This window comes from Sphaeramia orbicularis, chromosome 15, assembly GCF_902148855.1.
Source record: "Sphaeramia orbicularis chromosome 15, fSphaOr1.1, whole genome shotgun sequence".
Classification (NCBI taxonomy): domain Eukaryota; kingdom Metazoa; phylum Chordata; class Actinopteri; order Kurtiformes; family Apogonidae; genus Sphaeramia; species Sphaeramia orbicularis.
In genome coordinates this window covers 19,262,677-19,283,960 of record NC_043971.1, presented here as the reverse complement: position 1 = coordinate 19,283,960, position 21,284 = coordinate 19,262,677, and the positions used below count along the sequence as shown (strand labels likewise).

The window sequence follows — 21,284 nt, the reverse complement described above, 5'->3', positions numbered from 1 at the left end:
AATTCAAAGGTCAGTCCGTATCTTATTTTCCACAGAAACCATGCAAGTGTTTTTCACAAGGTACCTTAGGAGCATAGTACATCCCTTAGGATCTCATATGAACCTTCACTGTAACACACCAGTCTGTCAGCAAAAGTTTTAACACACTGTGACAGATTTATTTCACACAATCATCTCATGTACATGTGATCTAAACACTATTGTACAAGAGCAGCAGCTATTTAATACATGAACTGCACTAATGTAACTACAAATCATAAATATGACCTTCAAAAATCTATGAATCCCTTGTTAAGTAGTTAACAGTTATCTTCTACAGGGTTCAGTACAGACTTCCTATAGCTGATTTGGCTTCCTGTTAAATATTTTCATTAAATTCATACATCAATTTGTGCGGCTCATTGGATTAAAGTCAGCTGTTTATAGTCAGAGGACACTGCAGAATGTAGCACAGCCAGCTTCTGTTCAGGTTATTTTTGTTTATAATGCTATGAATAGAATATGTGAAATCAATGGCATTACGGTATGACTTGAAACCTGGTAATACGAGAAGATGGACACTAAGAAACTCAATCTGGAGGAAAGAAAAATGGTACAGAGAGTGGGGAGGAGATGAAAAGGCACAGTAAAAATGAGGAAATGAGGTATGTGTGTAATAACCTTATTTACTGCTGCTACAGCTCCCTTTTTTGTTGCTGTTTGCCATTACTCAGTGTCTTATTACCCTAACACAGGATACAGGAGTTACTAACCTCCACTTTCCACTTCATTTGTTCCACTCCTGTGATTATACCTTCACATGTCTGTGTGGAACCTGAATATTGACTGTGAGGACCAGACACACATATAGATTCACTTGTTATATGAGTTAAGTTAGTAAGTTGTGACTCAGAAGTTAAATTGTAACAGACTGAACATTCTTCTTCAAGGCCATAAGCATGGAAATCTATTATATTTTCACACATCCTTCTACTAGATCACATGCACACACATCTGTAGTTAAAGTGGATTTGGAGACAGAGGATCATGAATGAATATTAATTGTATAAAAACCTCAAATGGCTACACAGCTAAGCCTTTAAATCAGATAACCACTTTTACTTTTTTTCAGGTTAGATTAAAAAGACTTTAAAAATAAACCCAGCTACAGTAAAACATCCCTGAATATTTCACTGAGACTGAAGAGTGTGTTATCTGTCAGGCAGACCTCCTGTTTTGCAGTCATATAAATAGACTCTGCTGACAGAGCTGAACAAACCAGCACTGCAGCAATTTACGGGGATGTGGACTTGTCAGGTGTATGACAATGACATGTTTGAAAGTGCCAATTAAAAAGAACCGCTTGACAGATATTTATGTTGTTACATAAGGTAGGTATGACAGAGGGCTGACATCAAAAAGTTTATCTAAAAGCAGAAAACCCACAACAGAACACCAAAGTTTTATCTTTAGTTTAATAGTTGACAGCTTTCAATCATAAATACATTTCTTGTGAAGGGAGAGCATCACCAAAAAGTCTGTAGTCACAACAGCATAAGTGTGAAACTGTATTTGTTAATAGAAACCAGAAGCAACTTTTAAGGCTAATTAATATTTAACATCTGAACTTTCATACATGTCATCAGGCTCAGGAGCCTGTTTGGTAAAGTCAGGGAGTTCCCAGTGACTCTGGGTTGGGCTCAAACATGTTTACAGCACCGTACTGTACTTCTCAGTCCCCTGCATTTTTTCATGCTTGTTCAACTGCACACAACTTGAATGATACAAATATATACCAATATGAGCCAGCCCAAAGCGGAGGAACTCGATATTAAAATTCACATATAAGCAGTTTCTGACTAAACAGATCTAAAACTGCCCCCAAAGATAAAGCTGATTTGCATAAAAAAACAACAACAAAAAAAACAAAAGAAAACCTCTCAATACTGAATATAATAACACCGGTTTGACACTCAGTCTGAGTGACGCTGCAGAGACACAGCAGAAATGTGACACTACCCTGTAAATGAAGAGCAGCACTGCGAAAAGGCACTCTGATTGTTCTGCAGCACTTTAGAGTCTTTTCAGGTTGTCACTAAACAATTAAGACATGTCAGTTTTTTTTTGTTTTTTTTATCAGTACCTCATATGTCCATGGAAGACTGCGAAACTAAAATCACTGTCTTCCAATGACAATTAGGAAATAAATAATTTGTTTCAAGGGCTTCCATTTCTGTACAAAACTGCTGAAAAGAAAAGCCAACATATAGGCACTGGAGGACTTTTGTTAACATCACTAAATCGAAACACGTTCACCACATGCAACAAAAGAATGGCACAAACAATACTGTCTGAGATATAAAAGTGCAATCTGCTTGTGGAAACCTGGCAGGGGGGAAGACAGAGACCAAAATTCTGTATTATCATTACAGTCACTAGGTCCTATAACGGAGACGTGACCTTATCTGAGCACAGTGCCTGTGCTAGTCACAATGTGCCTCAGCCTCACTAGAGCACTAACAAAATTACCTTCAAAATTTAATTTGAAGTCAAACTATGAGTCACTTTTACTGGGTATTCTGCCTGGAATGTCGTGTGAGTCGAACTGTGAAAGGAGCAGAGCGGACAAGATGTTCTCCGGAAACATAAAGTGGGACAGGCAGTACAGTTTTAAAGTTTGGTTTACAGATGTTAGATGTATGCATGGAGTGTATGGGAACCAGGTTAACGATTGAGCTCTTATGTTTAATATGAAAACAAAATTGGCAAAAGGAACCTTGGACTCCCTCCGTCCGCTTCTGAAACATACCTCACTCTAAACAAACATTCAAACACAAAGACCAGCTTGTCTGAATAGCACTCAGTAGATTACCGGCTGCATGAATGTCTAATGCACTTTGACATTAAGCGCACGGTACAAGAGAAGGCAGCTATACTTGGCTACAATTAGCAGGAATCAGCTACTTTAAAGGCCAAGACTGATTGTGATTGTATTCTACGCACAGATTCCCAGAAATGGAAGATAGTGGCTTTGTTGTTGACAGAGTAAATTAGGTACTATACTGTGTTAACACAATACTTTATCATCAACACTGCTATTCTGCTTTAGGCTAAGCATATTTGATGCAAGATTATGCTATAACATGCACATGCCCATGGGCATTTAAGGCTTAAGAGATAAATAACATGGCATATACAGTATATACATATTAATACTTAGAATTACATCCAGTATTTACCCTGGTATGATCTTCAGTAGTCATTTCATAGTTTCTAGTAGTCATACTTCATGTGACTTTACCAACCTATTAAAAACACTATGGGAATTATACCAAATATACTGCATTACACTGTCATTACCTGCAAAACAACAATATTGTTTTCTTTTGATTGTCATACTGTACTGTTTAGGCAGAAAACAAACTACTTCACAGTAGGGCTGAACAATTCATTCAAATATTGTCAAAATTGCAATATGGTGATATATAAGTAAACTGTGTCATAAATTAATGTTATAAATGAAGCACTGCAGTTGCTCAGGCTTCCATCCCCGCAAGATCACACCATTTTTAAATTTCTTTAGTCATTCCCACTAAAATTACGACATGATGTCACAACCATAATAATTGCAATATGATTTTTTTTTTTAATGCAAATCATTCAGCCCTACCTCACAGTTTGGTCAGATTACACATGGTCAGATTTGGTCAGATTGTGGTTCTATTTTGTGTATTATCATTGTGCTTGTTCATGTTAAATATTACAAGTTAATTAAATCAGAGTAGATTAGCAGGTAGTGCCATCCTCACCCTCTGGACAGGTGTGTAAGTGGACGGCTGCTGCTCAGGTGACTCCGACAGGGCAGCTGTGGGGAGGTTGTTGTCTAGAGCTGAGTCTTTGCTCACATCTGTCACAGTCCTGAGTGCCTCTGCAGGCTGGCGGGGAGGGGCTGGAGGCGGATATGATGGTGACTGGAGGATGTCAGCATAACATTGGCTGGGCTTGGTCTCCCTCTGAAGAACTTTCCTAAGCAGAGGTTTGAGCAGGCCGATGGTCAGCTGGCTGCTCTGGGAGTCTGCAAAGGGGGCAGGGGAGGAGGAAGAGGATGAGCAGGAGGAAGTAGAGCTGGACATGGGGAAGGAAGATGAGGACTGGGTTTTAGGGGCGGGGAGGTGCTTAAGGACAATGTTGAGGATGGTAGTGACAGTGATGTCCTCTGGGCAAAGGGCCCATAGCAGGTCCAGGTAGGGATCCAGGTCTCTGTGCTGGGCCACCTCACAGAGCAAAGTAGTGAAAATCTCCTTATTCAGCAGCGGACTCTGCTTGCAGAACTTCTGAGCCACCTTCGTGACCCGCTCCCACTCCTGTCTGACCATTAAGATCCTCAACGCCTGGAGGATGGCGTTGGGCCGCCCGCTGACCAGCAGCAGCTCCACCTCCAAATCCTGGTTCTGTTCTCTGTCTGAATTCAGGTTGGATAAGACACACAAAGCTCGTTTGTAAAGCGGCACATTATTCTCAGCACTCTCTGCTCCTCTTCCACTGGAGAAACCCCAGGTGGTAGAAGCCAGGCTCAGGCCGAGTCCAGCTGAGCCCTGCTGTTGCTGGGAGAGCTCGAGGAACCTGGGCAGCCAACTGGGCTGAAAGTGGTAAATGGAATGGCAGAGGAGTTCAAACACAGGCAGGACAGCAGGGGGAGTGGAGCTTGTAGGTTTGATTTTAGAGTTGGTAACACGGTTGCCCTTTGAGCTGTGCTTATGTTTTGGCTCACCATTGGTCATATTAACATTGATAGGAGGACTGGAAGTTGGTGCAGGACTGAGAACAGTTTTCCATATATCAGGGGGAGCACTGCTGGACAGACAGGCCTCTCCATTGTAGTGAAGCTGCAGGGTTGCCTGTGCCGCCTTCCACGCCTGGCAGGGAAATATACTGAAGATGGAGTTGAGGTAGAGCAGAGCCTCTTTATCCAGCTCCGGGGATGACAGCAGCCTTGCTACTTCTTTCTCCACTAGACTGTCACATAAAGCCTCCACCTCTTTAGCATTTCCCCTCACTAAACTCATTTTCACCTCCTCCAGTGAGACCAAAGCCTTCAATTCAGCCTCCAGAGAACCCATTAGCTTGTCTTGCCCTGCCATACACCCACCCCCTCCTCCATTCTGGGACAGCTCTGGTCCCTTCTGCTTCACGCCTGTGCTGAGGTAGTTCCTGAGGATGGAGGCTAAAGAGATAGGAGCCTGGAACCTACCTCCTTTCTTCAGCGCATCTACAGTGAGCTGGGTGCTGCTTAGGCTCCTCTGCTGGTAGTATTTACAGGCCTCCTCAAAGACAGCCTCCACCAGCAGGGCTCCAGGTTGGATACTCTCCACTGTACCAAAACTAGACAGTTTTATCTTACAATTTAAGTCCCTGGTGTCTGTTCCCTGGTGCACCACATAAAGTCCAGTCTCTGAGAGGAGGTGGGGAGTCCATCTCTCTGCCTGATTTATGAATAAGAACCCTCGACTCTTCAGTAAGATCTTCTCCTGCTCCTTGCAGTTCAGTTGCAGTCCACAGTTCAAGTCTATCAGATGCAGGTTCTGGTCGAGCAGTAGTGCCACAGTGTCCTGGTATATACAGAGGCTTGTGTGAGTACCAAACTTTACCATGCAGTTTTCTGCTACTTTGTAAACTTGTCGCAGCATCCCATCTCTCTGCAGCAGACACACCCACCCAGTACTGAGCAGAAGCAATAAACCACCAAAACCAGTAGGTGAAAAGTCATAGATCTCTGGTGGCTCAAGAGTTGATAAATACCCTAAACAGTCTGTTACCAACTTCTTAAAGTCAGATTCTTTAGCAGAGAGTGTGTCTTCCTTCAGTGGGGTGCTTTTACAGGTGGTGTTAACTCTGAAGGTATCACGGCGAGGACACCATGACAGGAGGAATTTAGAAATGCTCAACAGAGGCTTTGTTTTCAGGTCAGGGAGGAGATGCACATATTCACCTGAGCTGATGACATTGAACTTTGGGTTATTGTGGAGGGCTATTTTTACTCCTGTTAAACTCACAGCCCCCTCCTCTACCTCAAAGTCACGTCTGCAAACACAGTACTTGAGTTTATTCCTGGTAGAGCCCAGGGCTGGGGAGCTCTCCGAGGAGGGCCTCTCCTCACACCAGACGATGAGGTTGGAGCAGGTACAGACAGACACCACCCTGGCTCTGGGGCTGTTGCACAAATCCGACGTCTGCAGGAGATGCCAGCCTGGTTTACACTGCTGGAATCTCCAAAACTCAGCTTTTCCATTCTCATAAACCACAGCCACCACCGCCGAGCCCCTGCTGGTGCTGTGGTTCTGGTCCAGATACAACACATCCACAATGGGGACGGTCCGCGTCAGGCACAGATCCAGCTTCTTCTGGGTCAGCTGGGGTCTCTCGTATTTGTCAAAAGTCACAAGACCAACCTTAGGCTTGCGGAGGATGACATGAATGTGACGTCCATCTGGGCTCACACGGACATTTGTGCTGTTTTTATGCTCGTTGATGTTCATTTTCAGGAGTTCGTTCAGGTCCCGGTTGCCAGTATAGTCCCCGAAGTCTGACAGCTGCTCCAACACGAACCGAGCCATGGCGTCCTGTTTCCACTTTTAGCAGCCGAATAAAGGCTGGAATTAACTCGCCACTAAGTGTTAACTAACCTGCTAGCTTGTGTGTGGTGTGTGTGGCACGTAAATCTGACCCAGGACGGCGGAGCGGCTAGCTGAACGGCATCCCGTTAGGACCTACGGAGCCGTCATCCCGTTAACGTCCGAGCGGAGGGATACATCACTTAACACCATTCGACCGCGTTAACCCCATGTCAGAAGAGGAAAACGGAGATAAACTGTTGGGTTACAGAGGTCGATAAAGTAAGTTTTAAGTCCTGAGAGACACTCTGGCCATTCCGATGCTATGCTAACACTCCTCTGGCATCACGGGATTGTTAATTTCCGGATACCGAGAATGTTTTGCATAAGGGGCGGAGTCCAGTTACGTCACAGAGAGGCGTAAAGATAGTATAAAGGCGCAGAGAAGAAACAATATGTCATTTATTTTGGGATTGCACCTACACACGTATGTTTTGGGTTGATTTAAATAATTTTATAAACACAGAAATTGACTCTTCATGTTAATTGAACTTTCAACACATTTTATTTGGCCTATCACACATTAATAAAATAACTCCAGAAAAAAAAATATATTATCGACCTTTTGAATTTTTTTTTTTTTTTTTTTTTTTTTGCCAAATTTCACATTCATTGCTCCAAATTTGCACATCACCGTCCAATCATCACTGTTTTCAAAGCCCTTTTTTCCAATTACATGGACAATTTGAGAAACAGTATAAATTCTAAAGCAAAAAAAAAAAAAAAGAAAAAAAGAAAAAAGTCAAATGTATAATCTTATTCAATTTGTATAATTTCTATTTATTTCTCGAGCAATTTTTATTTTTATTACATATTTTTATTTATTATTATTATTCACTTTATTTTATTTTATTGTATTATTATTTATTTATTTATTTATTCTTTCCTAATGTTTTTACTTACATGTATTTCTCTATATAATGTAAAAGATTTTCTTGTTTCTTGTTGTTGTATACTATTATGTATATTTACTGTTTAATGTTAATTGTTCAAAAAACAAAACAAAAAAAAAAAAACAAAACAAAAAAAAAACAATCACATATTCCTGCTTATTGGTTTAATGGGAACTGTTCCTTTACAGAGAAGTTTCACACAGATTTATCAGAAACTAAAGAAATAAACAGAATTTTTGTTAAAAAAAAAAGAAAAAAAAAAGGCACAGAGAAGAGAAACTACAGCTTGTAACTTTTGTCATTCTTACTCTGAAACTACTCTACACTTATTCTTTTTATTTGAACATTCTTGTAACTTCTGGTCCAAAATTGAATAATATATCATATCTAAAAGTAATAATAAGATAACTATAACATCCCAAAATGTAATTACATATTTTAAACATGATATTCACAATTTAGAATTTGTTGTAAATTTGTTCATCTTATTTGGAAAATTTCATATACATAAAAACAAATATACTAAAACACACCCACATTTTAAAATCTTCCTCATGGAATTTGAAAATTATATTAAATCTATAGAATGTATCTATAATGAAAAAAAAAAAAAAAGCTCTAACAGCTTGGCTATTTTTAAACAATTCTTTAATATTGACTGAACTCTCTGTTGCATTTATTTATTTATATTTGTCAGATTTGTTATTTTTATTTATTTATTTACTTTTTTATACTATTATTTGTGTATTATACTTTGTATCTTTAAATCTATGCATTATTTTCTTAAACTTATATGTTCAAATGCTTTTTCCCTTTTGACATCTTGTTTGTTCAATTTTTGTACTGTATACTCAATGTTTTCAATAAAATTGAAAAAAAAAAAAAAGAGAAACTACAGCTGCAGTTAGTTCTATCTATCTATCTATCTATCTATCTATCTATCTATCTATCTATCTATCTATCTATCTATCTATCTATCTATCTATCTATCTATCTATCTATCTATCTATCTATCTATCTATCTATCTATCTATCTATCTATCTATCTATCTATCTATCTATGCATTTTCTAACTAAACCAATCTTTAAGTTTGTCACAAATATTCAACCCATTGAATGAATAGTAGTATATATTTCATTACAGTTTGTACTAAAAGATTACTATGAACAGTGTATGAAATATTATTACAGTGATATGTTCACTACAGCAGAAGTACAATAAGGTATCTGTCTTAGTTTGCACACCCTGGGCTAAAAGTAGAAGTGATAACAATAACAACAAATTTGAATATCTGCTGAATTTCCTCTTGTATCTGTATCTCTATCCATATCTGTAACAACGTTCTTCTTTTTTTTCTTTCAAGTTTTATGTTGTTTACATTGTCAAGAATATAGGAAGTTGCAAAATAGCATGCCGACTATTTAATCATGTTATTTAGTCAGCAATAGTTTACCTTTCCCAAACTTGAGTCAGGACATAAAATGGGTCACAGAGCTTTTTCAATTGTCAGAGTAAATACGTAATAATAATATGATATTGTCATCAAGACACAATTAATTCATATATTATATGAATTGATGAATTTACCTACTTACAATAGAAGAGTGTGATCCAGAAGAGTTTGTAAATGCTGACTTCATCAAGGCAACATGAAATGTAGAGGAGGGGCCTCAGTCTTAAAAGATGTGATAAGATAAAAACGTTGACACATCTTCAGTGACTCTGAACATATCATAGAGAACGACAATTACAATGTTACTTTCAGTCTGATACTTGAAGAGTTTTGCCACAAATTGTGACTTTCTTGACATGTAAAAATATCTTTAAAATTGACAAGCATGGTATGTGTGATCGATGGCAGAAATAAAACAGGATCAAAACATAACTTGCCATTGACTCCCATATGGCTCAACTAAAGGCAGGACTGTCTACATGAGGGGGCTTCAAAAAGTTCATGGAAGAAGAACATGGCTTTGACATGGTTTAAATCGCATGGCCCTCAGTTTTACGCAGACTGACATAAAGGCTGGTATTAATGCTTGCAGAAGCGCATTGACCTAGATGGAGCATATATGTTGAAAAATAAACATAACTTTAAACATTTTTCCCAACTGTCCTTCCACTGGCATTTTGAAACCCCCTTGTACATGGATGGAGGCAACTGAGAAAGTCAGAGAAGGTACTTGGTTTTAAAGTTATGTTCAGGTCACACATTGGAAATAAAAATGCAATTAACCCTAAAGCAACATAACTGAATGAAACAAACCATAGCTCCAGGTAGAGTTGCCAAATCTTGTTACCACCTCACACAAATAGATGGTGGACATGTGCCCCTTTAATTCAAACACCTTTTTAGGGCTTGTTTCTATTCAAAGGGAAGAAGATAATCCAGTTTGAAAGGCATGGTCCCAAGCTGGTTTGGTAAGTAAGTGAAGTTTATTTAGTTTTAGTTTCGATAGATAAGGATAGATTTGGCTACTCTGCTGCTTCCTGAAAAGCGACTAAACTTACTGCATTTTACTTTCTATTAATGTTTAAGTTGATTTATTTTAAGGATAAGAAGACAATAAAACAAAAACACAAAGAAAACTTCCATATAAATATGTTCAAAGTTAAATTTTGCTAAAAGTTATGCAATTCAATATGACCACCGCCATGTGACGTCACAATATGCAAATTAGAAGAGTAAATTTACTCCCATCATAAACTTCAGGTCATACACAATATTGCTCTCATTTACAGTTTGAGTTTATCTCTAACCACAAGCTACAGCTTTTTGAAATCTTGATATCAAAATGGAAAATGTTTTGGAAAAAAAAAAGCGCCAAAAGGGTTCATACCTCCCCTTTCTTCATATATGTTGCATATTGCACCTGTAAGAATTCAATTATTTGTTGGTGTTTTTCCTTCAAAATGTGCAATACAAAAAAAAGGTTGTTATACCATTTACCCTACTGTTCTGGTTGTTTTTCCATAACTGAAAATAGTTGTGGTAGGATGGTGGTGTTACTTCACTGCTGAGGTTATGAACTCAAGTTTCAGATCCAACATTAGTCGGTGCAACTGTTCTCCAACTTTGAGTGGATGCAAACAGAAGGAATTTCACCTACAGAATCAGTGTAGATGCTTAATTTGGCTCATTTTGAAGAGGTATATGTAGGTTTTTTAAAAGAATGATGCAGGTAAAGTGTTGCTGTGGCAGGTACAGTATGTGAATGAGGCCATTTGTCTGGAAGATGAAGTACGTGAGTGAAAATAGGTGAGCACAAATGAGGAACTGCATTCATTTCCTTGTCTGATTTGACAGTGTACACTAAAAGCTCTTAAAAAAACAACCCTTATTCACACAGTGTAACTATGGAAACCACTTTTACCTCCACAGAAAAGAAGCATGAGTCCATTTTAATTGGCAAGAAGTGAAGCTGAGAAACTGTTCCGGTACATCCTAGATCATTTTTGCAAGAGGGTGTGAAAAGAGAGACTGGTCAATACTAACATCCTCAGCTGGGTTAACACAAGCCTGAGAAATGACTCACTTAAATCAGCTTTGATTCCATTGTTCTTCACAGTACAGATGTGTTTGCAGGAGGATTTAAGAAGTGATGTTCAGGCTTATTAGATGAGTCTGGAGAGGCCATCTGGGTGGGCGTCTTAATCACAGCTGAAAAATGGCTTTGTCTGCAAAAGAAAATAACATTTATTGTGATTTAAAGTTTACTCCTGTTTGCTGTGAAGCCTTGGTTTATTACAACCCACTTTGTGAAGTTGTGCTGATAAATTTCCTGACATCTACTCCTCAAAGGCAGACATGAGGATCTGTGGCTAGCCAGCTGTGGTTAGCAATATGGCAATATAGAATTTAATGAGGTGTATTTATTGTTGGCAGCATTTAACACTTGATCGACCAACTTGGAAATCTGCTGATGACACATCTCTTCATAGAAAACACACTAGCACTAAATATTTTGCATGTTTTCTCTTCAGAATCTGTCTTGGTTTTTCCAATTTCTTACATTTTTTTGCTTCTAGAAAACTGCTATAACATCTTCAAATAATCCACTCCATCTAGGTCTGTTACACACGTGAACAGTTTTTAAAAACAGATGTATTATAGTCAATGAATCACACAACGTTGATGAAGATAAGAGTAAACTTAGATGCTAGTGTTTGATAATATTAAGTACATTACCAAGCTTGTGATCCCAATAACATAATCAAATTATGGGGAAAGCTCCACAGTCTGAGTATCACCACCGCATAATTATCTTTTACTAAAGCGCTCGGCTAACAACACATCGACTAGTCTTGTGTTTTTCCTATGATTTTGATAGAAAATAGAATAAATCAGGCTTAAATTAAGATGAAAAGTTTACATCAAAAGGAAGAAACTATATCTTAGTATGACTGTGGTACAGTGAGAAAATTCTCCTAATATCCAGGAGGAGGCAGTATTGAGCTTTACTTTCTGCATGTGGGTAACTTAAAAGCTCATTGTACAAAACAGAAATAATGTAAAACACTGAAGCATCTAAGTAATACTGATTGGAGTATGTATCATCATCATCTTTTTTTTTTTTTTTGTCCTTTTGTTCCTTTGGTGATTCAATCCTTTTTAGCGGAAGAACAGACGACATTCAGTGTTTTGCAATGAAAATCACATGGCTGTAGAGACTCTGCATCACAAGGCCTCGTCTTCTCTCACTGACCGTTCACTTCAATAAACCCACAGTCCTCCAGTGCTGGCAGCTGCACATATCCATTGAAAGTTGAAGTGCCTGGCTCAACAGGGCCAATCTTGCTTCTTGAAGGACATGAGAAGTTTTCTCATTTATTTTGCTCATATATTTTAGCAGTCCGAGGGCAGGAACAAATGAGTTTTTTTTTCAGTGAAGCTACATTTTCTTTCATTCTCACCTTTTATTTCAGGTCACATTTAGTTGCAATGCTTCAGAAAATTACATTTAATGTAAGTTTTGCATCCTTCAATTCCTACTTAATAATTTCAATAAGATTTCCTGAGTTTGCTCTTTCAAATTCTTAGATATTCTTGCTTTCAGCTGTCTCATATTTATATTGGCTGTCTACGGTATTGCACCAGTAAGCACTTAAATGCATACAGGAAACTATTCATACCAGTGTGTATGTGTTTAATGTCCTATTACGCCTCTGTGTCATCTTTAGAGAAAGTATAGGAAATGCTATTCAAGCAGCAGATTTAAGGCCTACTGCCTCTAGACACACTGGCTTTGGACAGAAAACACCCATTATTAGAGAGTGTGTTTAGTCTGCGGTGCCTGTAGACAGGAAGATAAAATGCTTGTCTAGAAACCAGAGGGGGTTGGAAATAGGGTAGATTTCCTTTTTTTGAGTTATATGGTGCAGAAAAGAAAATCAAGGGCTGCAAAATTTTGCTGCACAAGGTAAAGAAGATGGGTAATCTGTCAGCTTCACACCCCCCACACCACCCCAAGGATACAATAATTTTTTTAATTTGGGCACAATTTAAAAGCAACGATGTCTGAGAATGTGAACTTATGTTTGACTTGCTTGTGTTTTATGAAAAGGCAGAAATCAGGAGGTTTCTCAGTCTGTTTGGGGATTAAGTGAGATGCTGTTTGTCTGTGTTATATGTCAAATAAAGTTGCAGCTGCCTGTCAGCCTCCTGTCTACTGGCAGAACAGGCAGCTATTACTGTCAGTTTGCTCTCACTGTTGTAAAGCTGTCATGTGTGCAGCCTCTCTCTCGCCATATCTCATTTTTGCTTCTGTAAATCACTTTATGGGAGCATTTTGTTTTGAGCTTCAGGGGTCTTTCACTGCGCTGAGCATTGCATGATGAGAGCTCAAGTCATCTATCTTTTTTTTCAGCACATGTATCTTTTATGTTCATATCAGAGTGGAGAAAAGCAAGAATAAGAGACTTGAAGGAGAGGAATGGGGGGGTGTAAAAAAAAAAGACTAAGAACAGCCATGCTCAATATAAGAGTCATTATTATTTCATTTTAATAACTGTATCACATTCCCGCAAAAATATATATGGTTAGTGATTCAATTTTAACTGTCTGAGTGGAATTGCTTGAGAAAAAGTCAAATTATCCCATTTTCAATAAACTTGTTCTCCACAATTAAAGAGCACCAGCAGATAAGAGTATTCCCTTAACAAAATAAAACTGTACATTTTAATCTGTGACTATTCAGAAGTCTATATTGAAAGTGTTCATCATCTGGATTTTTTAATGGTGCTCCAACCGCATTCAAGTTAAATCTTTTTTTTTCTCTTGAGAGGTTCATTTCCTGACACTGATGAAGTGTTTTATGTGGTAAATATTTGTCAGCACAATGATATTTTTTGGCATCTGAGTCCATATTTCAGCAGCTTCTCTGCAATATTGACTGCTTAATGAATTTGTACGAGCACATGGAGTGTCAATTCACGACAGACTGTTGATCCCAGACCACAGATCGGAGAAAACGAAGCTTTAGCGGATCATTTAGAAGACAAACACAGCTATGACTGTCTCCATCCTCAGCTGAGATGACTGAACACTAACAGGCTGGATGGACAGTGTTGTTGGACGTCATTTTTGGGATAATGATATCTGAGTAGAAAACATTTAATGACAAATATCTGAGACTTAGTGACACACTTGAAATGAATCCCCATAGTTTATAATGTTTTGCAAATGAAGCTAAGAGAGGTCACAGCAGCGGTGAAATGACTGATGCTCATAACAAATCCTCTGCTTCACTGGCTGATTAGATATCAGGCCATTTACAATTGGCTGTCCCTCCACATTTAGCACTGGCACTTATCTCAATGATCCATACCCTGACTCTGAGCATAAATAGCATTAGCTCTCACATCACACTATTAATCGGATTCATGGCCCTTGGCTCATTGCTGGATGCGTTGATGTTTTCGGAGCCCTTTGCCTCTTGTGCTTGGCTTTTTATCTCTGTAGCTTCCATCCTGTCACAGAGACACTTTCAGGGACAGATCTGCTTGGATACTGAAGTGTAGTACCGTGTGCGACCACAGATCGGCAGTGCTTGCTTTGGCTTTGATGGAACGACAGTAGAAGTTGTTCATGTGAGGATAAAAGAAGGTCGTGCCATCACTGAATGTGCTGACTGAACTGACTGTATCCAGAGGGTTTAGAGTAGAGTACATGTGCTCTGACATCAAATCCTACTCCCTTCTGTGATTGTGACAAGAGAGCTTAACAGCCAATAACACAACTTTATCTCCTCTGTGTTTTATAGCTATGGAAACAGGTGTGAGTCACAGTGCTTGCTGCTGCAGCTCAGAGTGTAGAAAGTCTCGCTGGAGCAAGGGATCAAAGAACAGGATTCAGCCTCAGCTTCCTCCTTGATTTCCTGTTCATTTCACCCCACTGCCTCTTCATTAATCAGCCTGGAACCGCATCAAGGTTTCCTTTCTCCACCGTTGTACTATATCTTTCTCTTTCAGCCTCAGTTTCTGCTTGGATCTCATTTTTGCTTCCGTCGCTCGGTCCCAGGATCAGGTGTAATTGCTGTTGTGATAAACCCTCCAATGCAATTTCTCTTTCTTGTCTATGAAAACACCTGCCTCACATCAGCAACACTCAAACAGTCAAACCGGCATTAATGCAGCCTTTGATCACACAGAGCATCTTCTCCCTAGTCGTGGCCCAATTTAATGGTTGTGGATCTACAACACCTTGATGCTGTCACTTAAAAGGCCTCCACCTCGGTTGCATTCTGAGGCAAATTTGACAGGATCACAACACAATCACATCCTTTAAAAACAAAAGTGTGTGTATGTACAAGCATGGCTGTCAGTGAGGAAGGTGAGCATGTGCTGAACATATTGTGGAGGATTTTCTCTTAAATCTGCCCCAATTGTGTGAAATATGAGGCAGTGAAAATGGTGCACGATTAGAACCTCAAACGCTGAGCTGTGAGATTGTAATGACTTACCACATCGCTGGCATTTGTTGGCATTTGAAATCATCCGTGTGTGCTTTCAGTGATTGCCGTTATGTGCCTGTAATCTTTTATAGGTGGCATTGATGGCTCAGATAGTGTATGCCTTAACAACAACATCTGTTTCTTTTGTGCCTGCACACTCATGACCAACCATACACAGCAAGAACTGTCTATCTCCCCTTCCCCATCCACCCCCCACCCCTATTCCAAATCCTCTTTCTGCTGCTGTTGTTAATTGAACAGTATCCTCGACTTTAAGAAGATCCCTGCATACGGCATGTTTTCTTGTGCCTTATCCAGAACGCAAATGTTACACTGGAGACAGCTTATTATACAGAGCTGCCATCCATTAAAGCATACCAGTCTAAAGAAAAGAATATTAGGGAAACCTTACTGATTCATCTGTCACGATTCAAAACCTGATATGAGATTAAAATGAATTCAGCAGCATCATTTCAGTCAGGCGTAAAAGAAAGACAAGGAGAGAAGACAAATGTGATATTTGAGCATCAGCAGAGAATGTGCTCATTGTGCCTGTGAATCGTCTGCGGTAGGTAATCACACTTACTGAAATCATCCAACCAAAATTTCCACCTGACCATCAGGAGTGTGAAAATCTGGTGAATAGGCAGGGGGTGCTTCCAGTCCACTTGCTTATCACCTCACTGGAGAGATTGTTGTTGTCATTCTCACCACTCCGTCTGACCGCTCCAACATCTGGTGTCTGCTTCATTTTAAAAATTTGGCTCAGAGGATGACATTAACTTGGCCAGCGTGGACTCGGGGAATGGCTGCAGATGCACTGTCTACATGTGATGAGCCCACTTCCATCCCTTAGACCCCCTTGGTGGAGGACAGAGGACAAAGACAAACAAAAAAAAAGGAGCTTAACTCTTATTTTTGCTGTTTGTGTAATTTGGCTCTCACATTTCATGACTAGTTCATATGAGAGATCCTCTTTAGGAGGCACGAGTACCCCTAAAAACATTAGTAGTTGTTTTTATGTCATCATCATCATCATCGTCATCATCATCATCATCATCATCATCATCATCATCATCATCATCATCTATCTTTCTTTCTTTCTTTCTTTCTTTCTTTCTTTCTTTCTTTCTTTCTTTCTTTCTTTCTTTCTTTCTTTGATGAAGACAGTGCATATTAATGAACAGTCAGTACAAATAAAACAATTACTTTGTGTAAATATGCTGGATTTTGCTGGGAGCTATTTTCTATCCGTAGTCCTCAACATTTAAAAACAGACTTAACATATAAACAAGACAGACTAAACATACAAACATTATCATCATCATCATCATCATCATCATCATCATGCGTACAACTAGGCAGCTACCTTTGTATCATTCATGTCCAAATCTTACTAATGTAGAGTGATGGCAAAATTTTTTTGAACACCTTACAGATCTGAAAATATTGACTTTTTGCCCCCAAAACATGATTTTAAGTCTCACAAATTACCTAAATTTCCTTATGATGGTTCTATCTTACAGTTTGTGGAGAATAATGAGGACTGTGTAGATATTTTAGTTGTTTAATGGGTATTTTAATTGCCAATTCAAAACAAAAACAGATGTAATCTCTTAAACATGCGAAATGTTCTAATAAGTTTAGCCACCACTGTATATGACGATAAATGCTAATGTAATGTAATTACCTCTGCCAAGGAGGTTATGTTCTTGCCAGTGTTGGTTTGTCTGTCTGTGTGCAAGATAACTCAAAAAGTTATGGATGGATTTGGATGAAAATTTCAGGAAATGTTGATACTGGCACAAGGAACAAATGATTAAATTTTGGTGGTGATTGGGGGGGCACTGATCTGCCTTGGTGGAGGTCTGCAGTCTCTGAGTGCTTTTCTAGTTTGTACATTTGTCTTTTGTAACTGATCATGTGATCACAACCATAAATTGAAAACATTTAAAAACACCATACTTAATTCTTTGATTTTTTTTTTTACATTTCAAAATCCATAAAAGAAAAAGCATTTAGTGTTTTTGTGTCAAAAACAACATTTTCCAAGTGCTTGCTTTTCTTTCTGACCTTTGTGAACAGTAAAATAAATATTTTTTATCGAACATATTTCCCGTCAGTAAAGTGCAGAACTATTATTACTGAAATAAACAGCATCTCTCATTCAGTCCCTGCCCCTCTGTGATGCTAAGTGCTTTATAAATGTTATCTGTTATTTTTGAAGACAACCCCCTCCCCAAAAAATAGCACTCTCCTGAAGCCCATGTTATTGTTCTCACACTGTATGTAACTATTATAGTTTCTCCTGTGCTTTGTGTGTATTGCATGGCATCTCATAATACTGAAAGAAATAATTTAAAAATTAACAGCAGGATGTGAACACTCATTTTCTCTTACAAAGTACTGGTTGCAAACGGGAAGCATGAATAGTACCAGGCTGATACTTCTCAAATTGCCTTTTAATCATTCATATTGTGTTTTTAATGGAAAGCTCCACCGCCACCTGCCATTTAAAATGTCTGCATTCTAAAATGAAACTGCAGGAGCCTCGCATTCATGATCAAAAGCAAATTTCAAGATTCATTTGGACACTAATGCACAGTTACCTTTTGCCATAATATTCCCAGTACACAGCCATGAAATATTCATACCATATATGAGGATAAATCAGTGATAGGAGACCTGCCATCTCACATTATCCTCCCTGAAGGCTTGTGTAAGCCTATCCCATTTATTTGACCTTAGCTCTCCCATGCATGGATAGTGGAAGGAATACGAATACATATGGCTACACCTTGCACGTTACAGCCTCATTGAGTCATTTGCTGTGTGGCTGCATCTCACGAGGAAATGGCTTTGACACTGTTGGCCTTTGCTTGATAAATTAGGTCCCTGGGTAGGCATCCAACATTACACTGCACATTCATTATGAGCTAACCACAGGCCATATGGCAGGGAAACGGCTGTATCACCACACATTAGGTGGGCATTATCAGAAACATCATGAGCCACAAACTCCCCTCAAGCATTTGGATCGAGCTGTAGACATGTCAGCAGAACTCAACAGTGCAAATGTGTGTGTTTCACATGGTTGAACAGCATACAATCAGCAGAGTCTACATTGGATTTCATGACATACACTGGAAATTGTAAAAGGGAATGATTTCAGAGATGCAATAGCTGGCAATCAGACATAATATCGCCTAAATTGGAAGAAGTGGGGCTCATGGGAGACTAGAGACTGGTGGAGGGTTTTGCAAGGGGGGTAATGATTTCCTGTGGGCAGAGGAGTGGGGAGCAAGCCTGATCAGGTAGGGGTCAGTGGAGGGGAAGAGGAGGAGGAGGAGGAGGAAGAGGAGGAAGAGGAGGAAGAGGAGGGATCAGAGGATGAGCGTGGCAGTTATCTTGAGACTCATTTGTAGAGCAGCTCTGCTTTCAGATAAAGGGACACCACTGAATCTTGGACCCAGATCAATTTCTGACTTCTCCTGCTTCTCTGTCTGCGTCTGCATTTGTATGCCTCTTCAGTAATTCTGGAGCTTTTAGCCTGAGGGGCTACGAAACAGAAAACGACTGTCTCCGTTCTTTATGCTTTTCCTTATGAATGAATTCTCTCTCATTCCTAGACAGCCTGCTTTAAATCTTACCTTTTACTTCATCATTCACATTATTTCACCATTTATCAATACATTATTACATTTTGTACTACTTACATTCCAACATTTATCATTGGAATCAAAACTCTTGAAAAGTCCTTTTCTTTAAAAAACCCACGTTCCTTTCCTCTGTGGATTATTTTATATTTCATAAAAGCATATTCATTGTTAATATTAGACTAGGTGGTCCTGGGGCAAACTCTTGACAAATTTAATACCCAGTCCTACTTCCTTCTAATTCCCTCATTTTAATCTCAGATTTGCTGTGTGCTGTGGTTTTGTGACTTTATAACCTTTTGTGTTAACCCTTAAAAACCTATAACTTTTTGGTGATTGTGCATTTTGTGTTTTTAAGTGACAGCAGGTATTTCACATGTAGATGTTCATAGAAACTCAGGGTCGATTCAAAGGTCATTATATCGAAACAGGGAAAATTTTAAAATTAATTAAATAGACATTAAAACAACTGTCTGCAACCCCTCCCATTTGCCAAACTTTCAATGCTGAAGATGGAGTGTCCACATTTACTATTGTTGGGTGTATTAGAACAGAAAGGGTAAATCTCACATAGCCAGATCTATCTCCACATTTTATAACAAGTGTGCCAGTACTGTAGATAGGTCTGGTGCCACCCATTACCATACTGGATTGGCAGAAACAGTGATTTGGAATGATCTGGGTGGGTTGGCCAGTTCTTGGGTGGCACTGGGTGCAGGATGCTGCAGCTGCATTTGCAAAAAAGTGTTGGTAGAGAAGTGGTTTTGGTGGAATCAAGAAGGGTTTTGTGGTATCAAATGGACCAAACACCTATTAAGGAAAATGACACATGAAACGAGGTGTGTGTTTTGTCAAAACTTGCCATTTTCAGGGTGTAGTTGCAGCTCAGAGTTTCATGTTTCATGTTCTTTCGCATAATGCAGGGGAGTTTCAGAGCGGTAATGCACAGATACCAGAAAGAATAGCAATGATAACCATGCCACTGTGTGACAGAAACATTCACTCTTATTCATTGGTAAATGGAATCTATTGACACATATTCCAGTTTATAATTTCTGTCATGTGTTTTACAGGGAGCATAGCCGTAAAGGAGTGATATTTTGCTTTTTTTTTTTTTTTAATGGAATTATGCATTTTAAAACATTTCCCTGTGGTCTACATAAACTGTAAATGCTCTGTTTGGGTCTGAATTCTTCATTAATTCAACTCCACAGGTCCATCTTCAACCCTATTTCTGAGTAATGACATGAGAAAGGTTGTTTGAGCGCTCGCCCTTTAAATGCAAATGAGCCACTTTAGGCCCCACCCCCTCTAAGTTGTTTGCTGGGGTGCTCTGTCCCGTTCAACCAACAACTGAACATTTTAGGTAGTCAGTTTGAAGTTTGGACATATTTTCAGTATGGACTACAACTGCTGCTGCTGACAAATAGTTATGGTGTATTCGGAGAAATGTTGGTTGGAAGTCTTGACCTTATATGTGCAAATGTCATGACATAACTAGTTATAGATGTAAGAAATTAAGCAGGAAATGAAACGGGTTGTAGAAATCCACTTGATTTCTGTCAAAATGAATATAAGATGGCTTTGCAGCACCTGGAGGGTTCAAATTCAAACTTTTTGAACTATTAGGGTCCAAATATACAAATAATTGTACCAAAGACTAATAAAAGTGGGTTTAGCAAAATATTACCCCTTTAAATAATTTCCAGAAAAGTGCTTTTGCATAACATTATGATGTTACAGTGAAGCTGAATTTGACCTTTTGGATAAAAAATGCCATTATTTTATTATTTTATCCAACTCCAATCTCTTTGACCATTGACCACCAACATCTAATCAATTTATCCTCAAATCTAAATGCATGTGAATAAATTCTGTTGAGGTGTCTCTAAAATGTTGCATTTACAAGACTCAGACAGATTTACAGAGGGATGGATACATACATACAAGAAAACACAAGGCCGCTGGTCACTGCTATTACTGGTGCAAAACATTAAAAATGGTAATTAAAAAAAAAAATGGTGCAAAAAGTAATGGGTATCAGACTTGCACAAAATAGAATTGACACATCATTAAAATGTACTGGTAAGCGAAGGCCAAGATGATACTTTTAATCAAAAAAACTTTAAACA

The 21,284-nt window shown here is 38.8% G+C and overlaps 1 protein-coding gene across 1 annotated transcript; it reads right to left on the bottom strand.

Moving 5' to 3' along the window:
* Window positions 1-1,436: 1,436 nt before the first annotated feature.
* On the bottom strand, window positions 1,437-6,966 carry hps6 (HPS6 biogenesis of lysosomal organelles complex 2 subunit 3). Its single transcript, XM_030155591.1, has one exon. It carries the CDS (start codon window positions 6,591-6,593, stop codon window positions 3,756-3,758), a length of 2,838 nt encoding a protein of 945 aa, XP_030011451.1. The 5' UTR covers window positions 6,594-6,966; the 3' UTR covers window positions 1,437-3,755.
* Between the last annotated feature and the right edge of the window lie 14,318 nt (window positions 6,967-21,284).

Coding starts and splice junctions, on each gene's coding strand:
- hps6 (XM_030155591.1), bottom strand. CDS start 6,593: ATGGCTCGGTTCGTGTTGGAGCAGCTGTCAGACTTCGGGGACTATACT.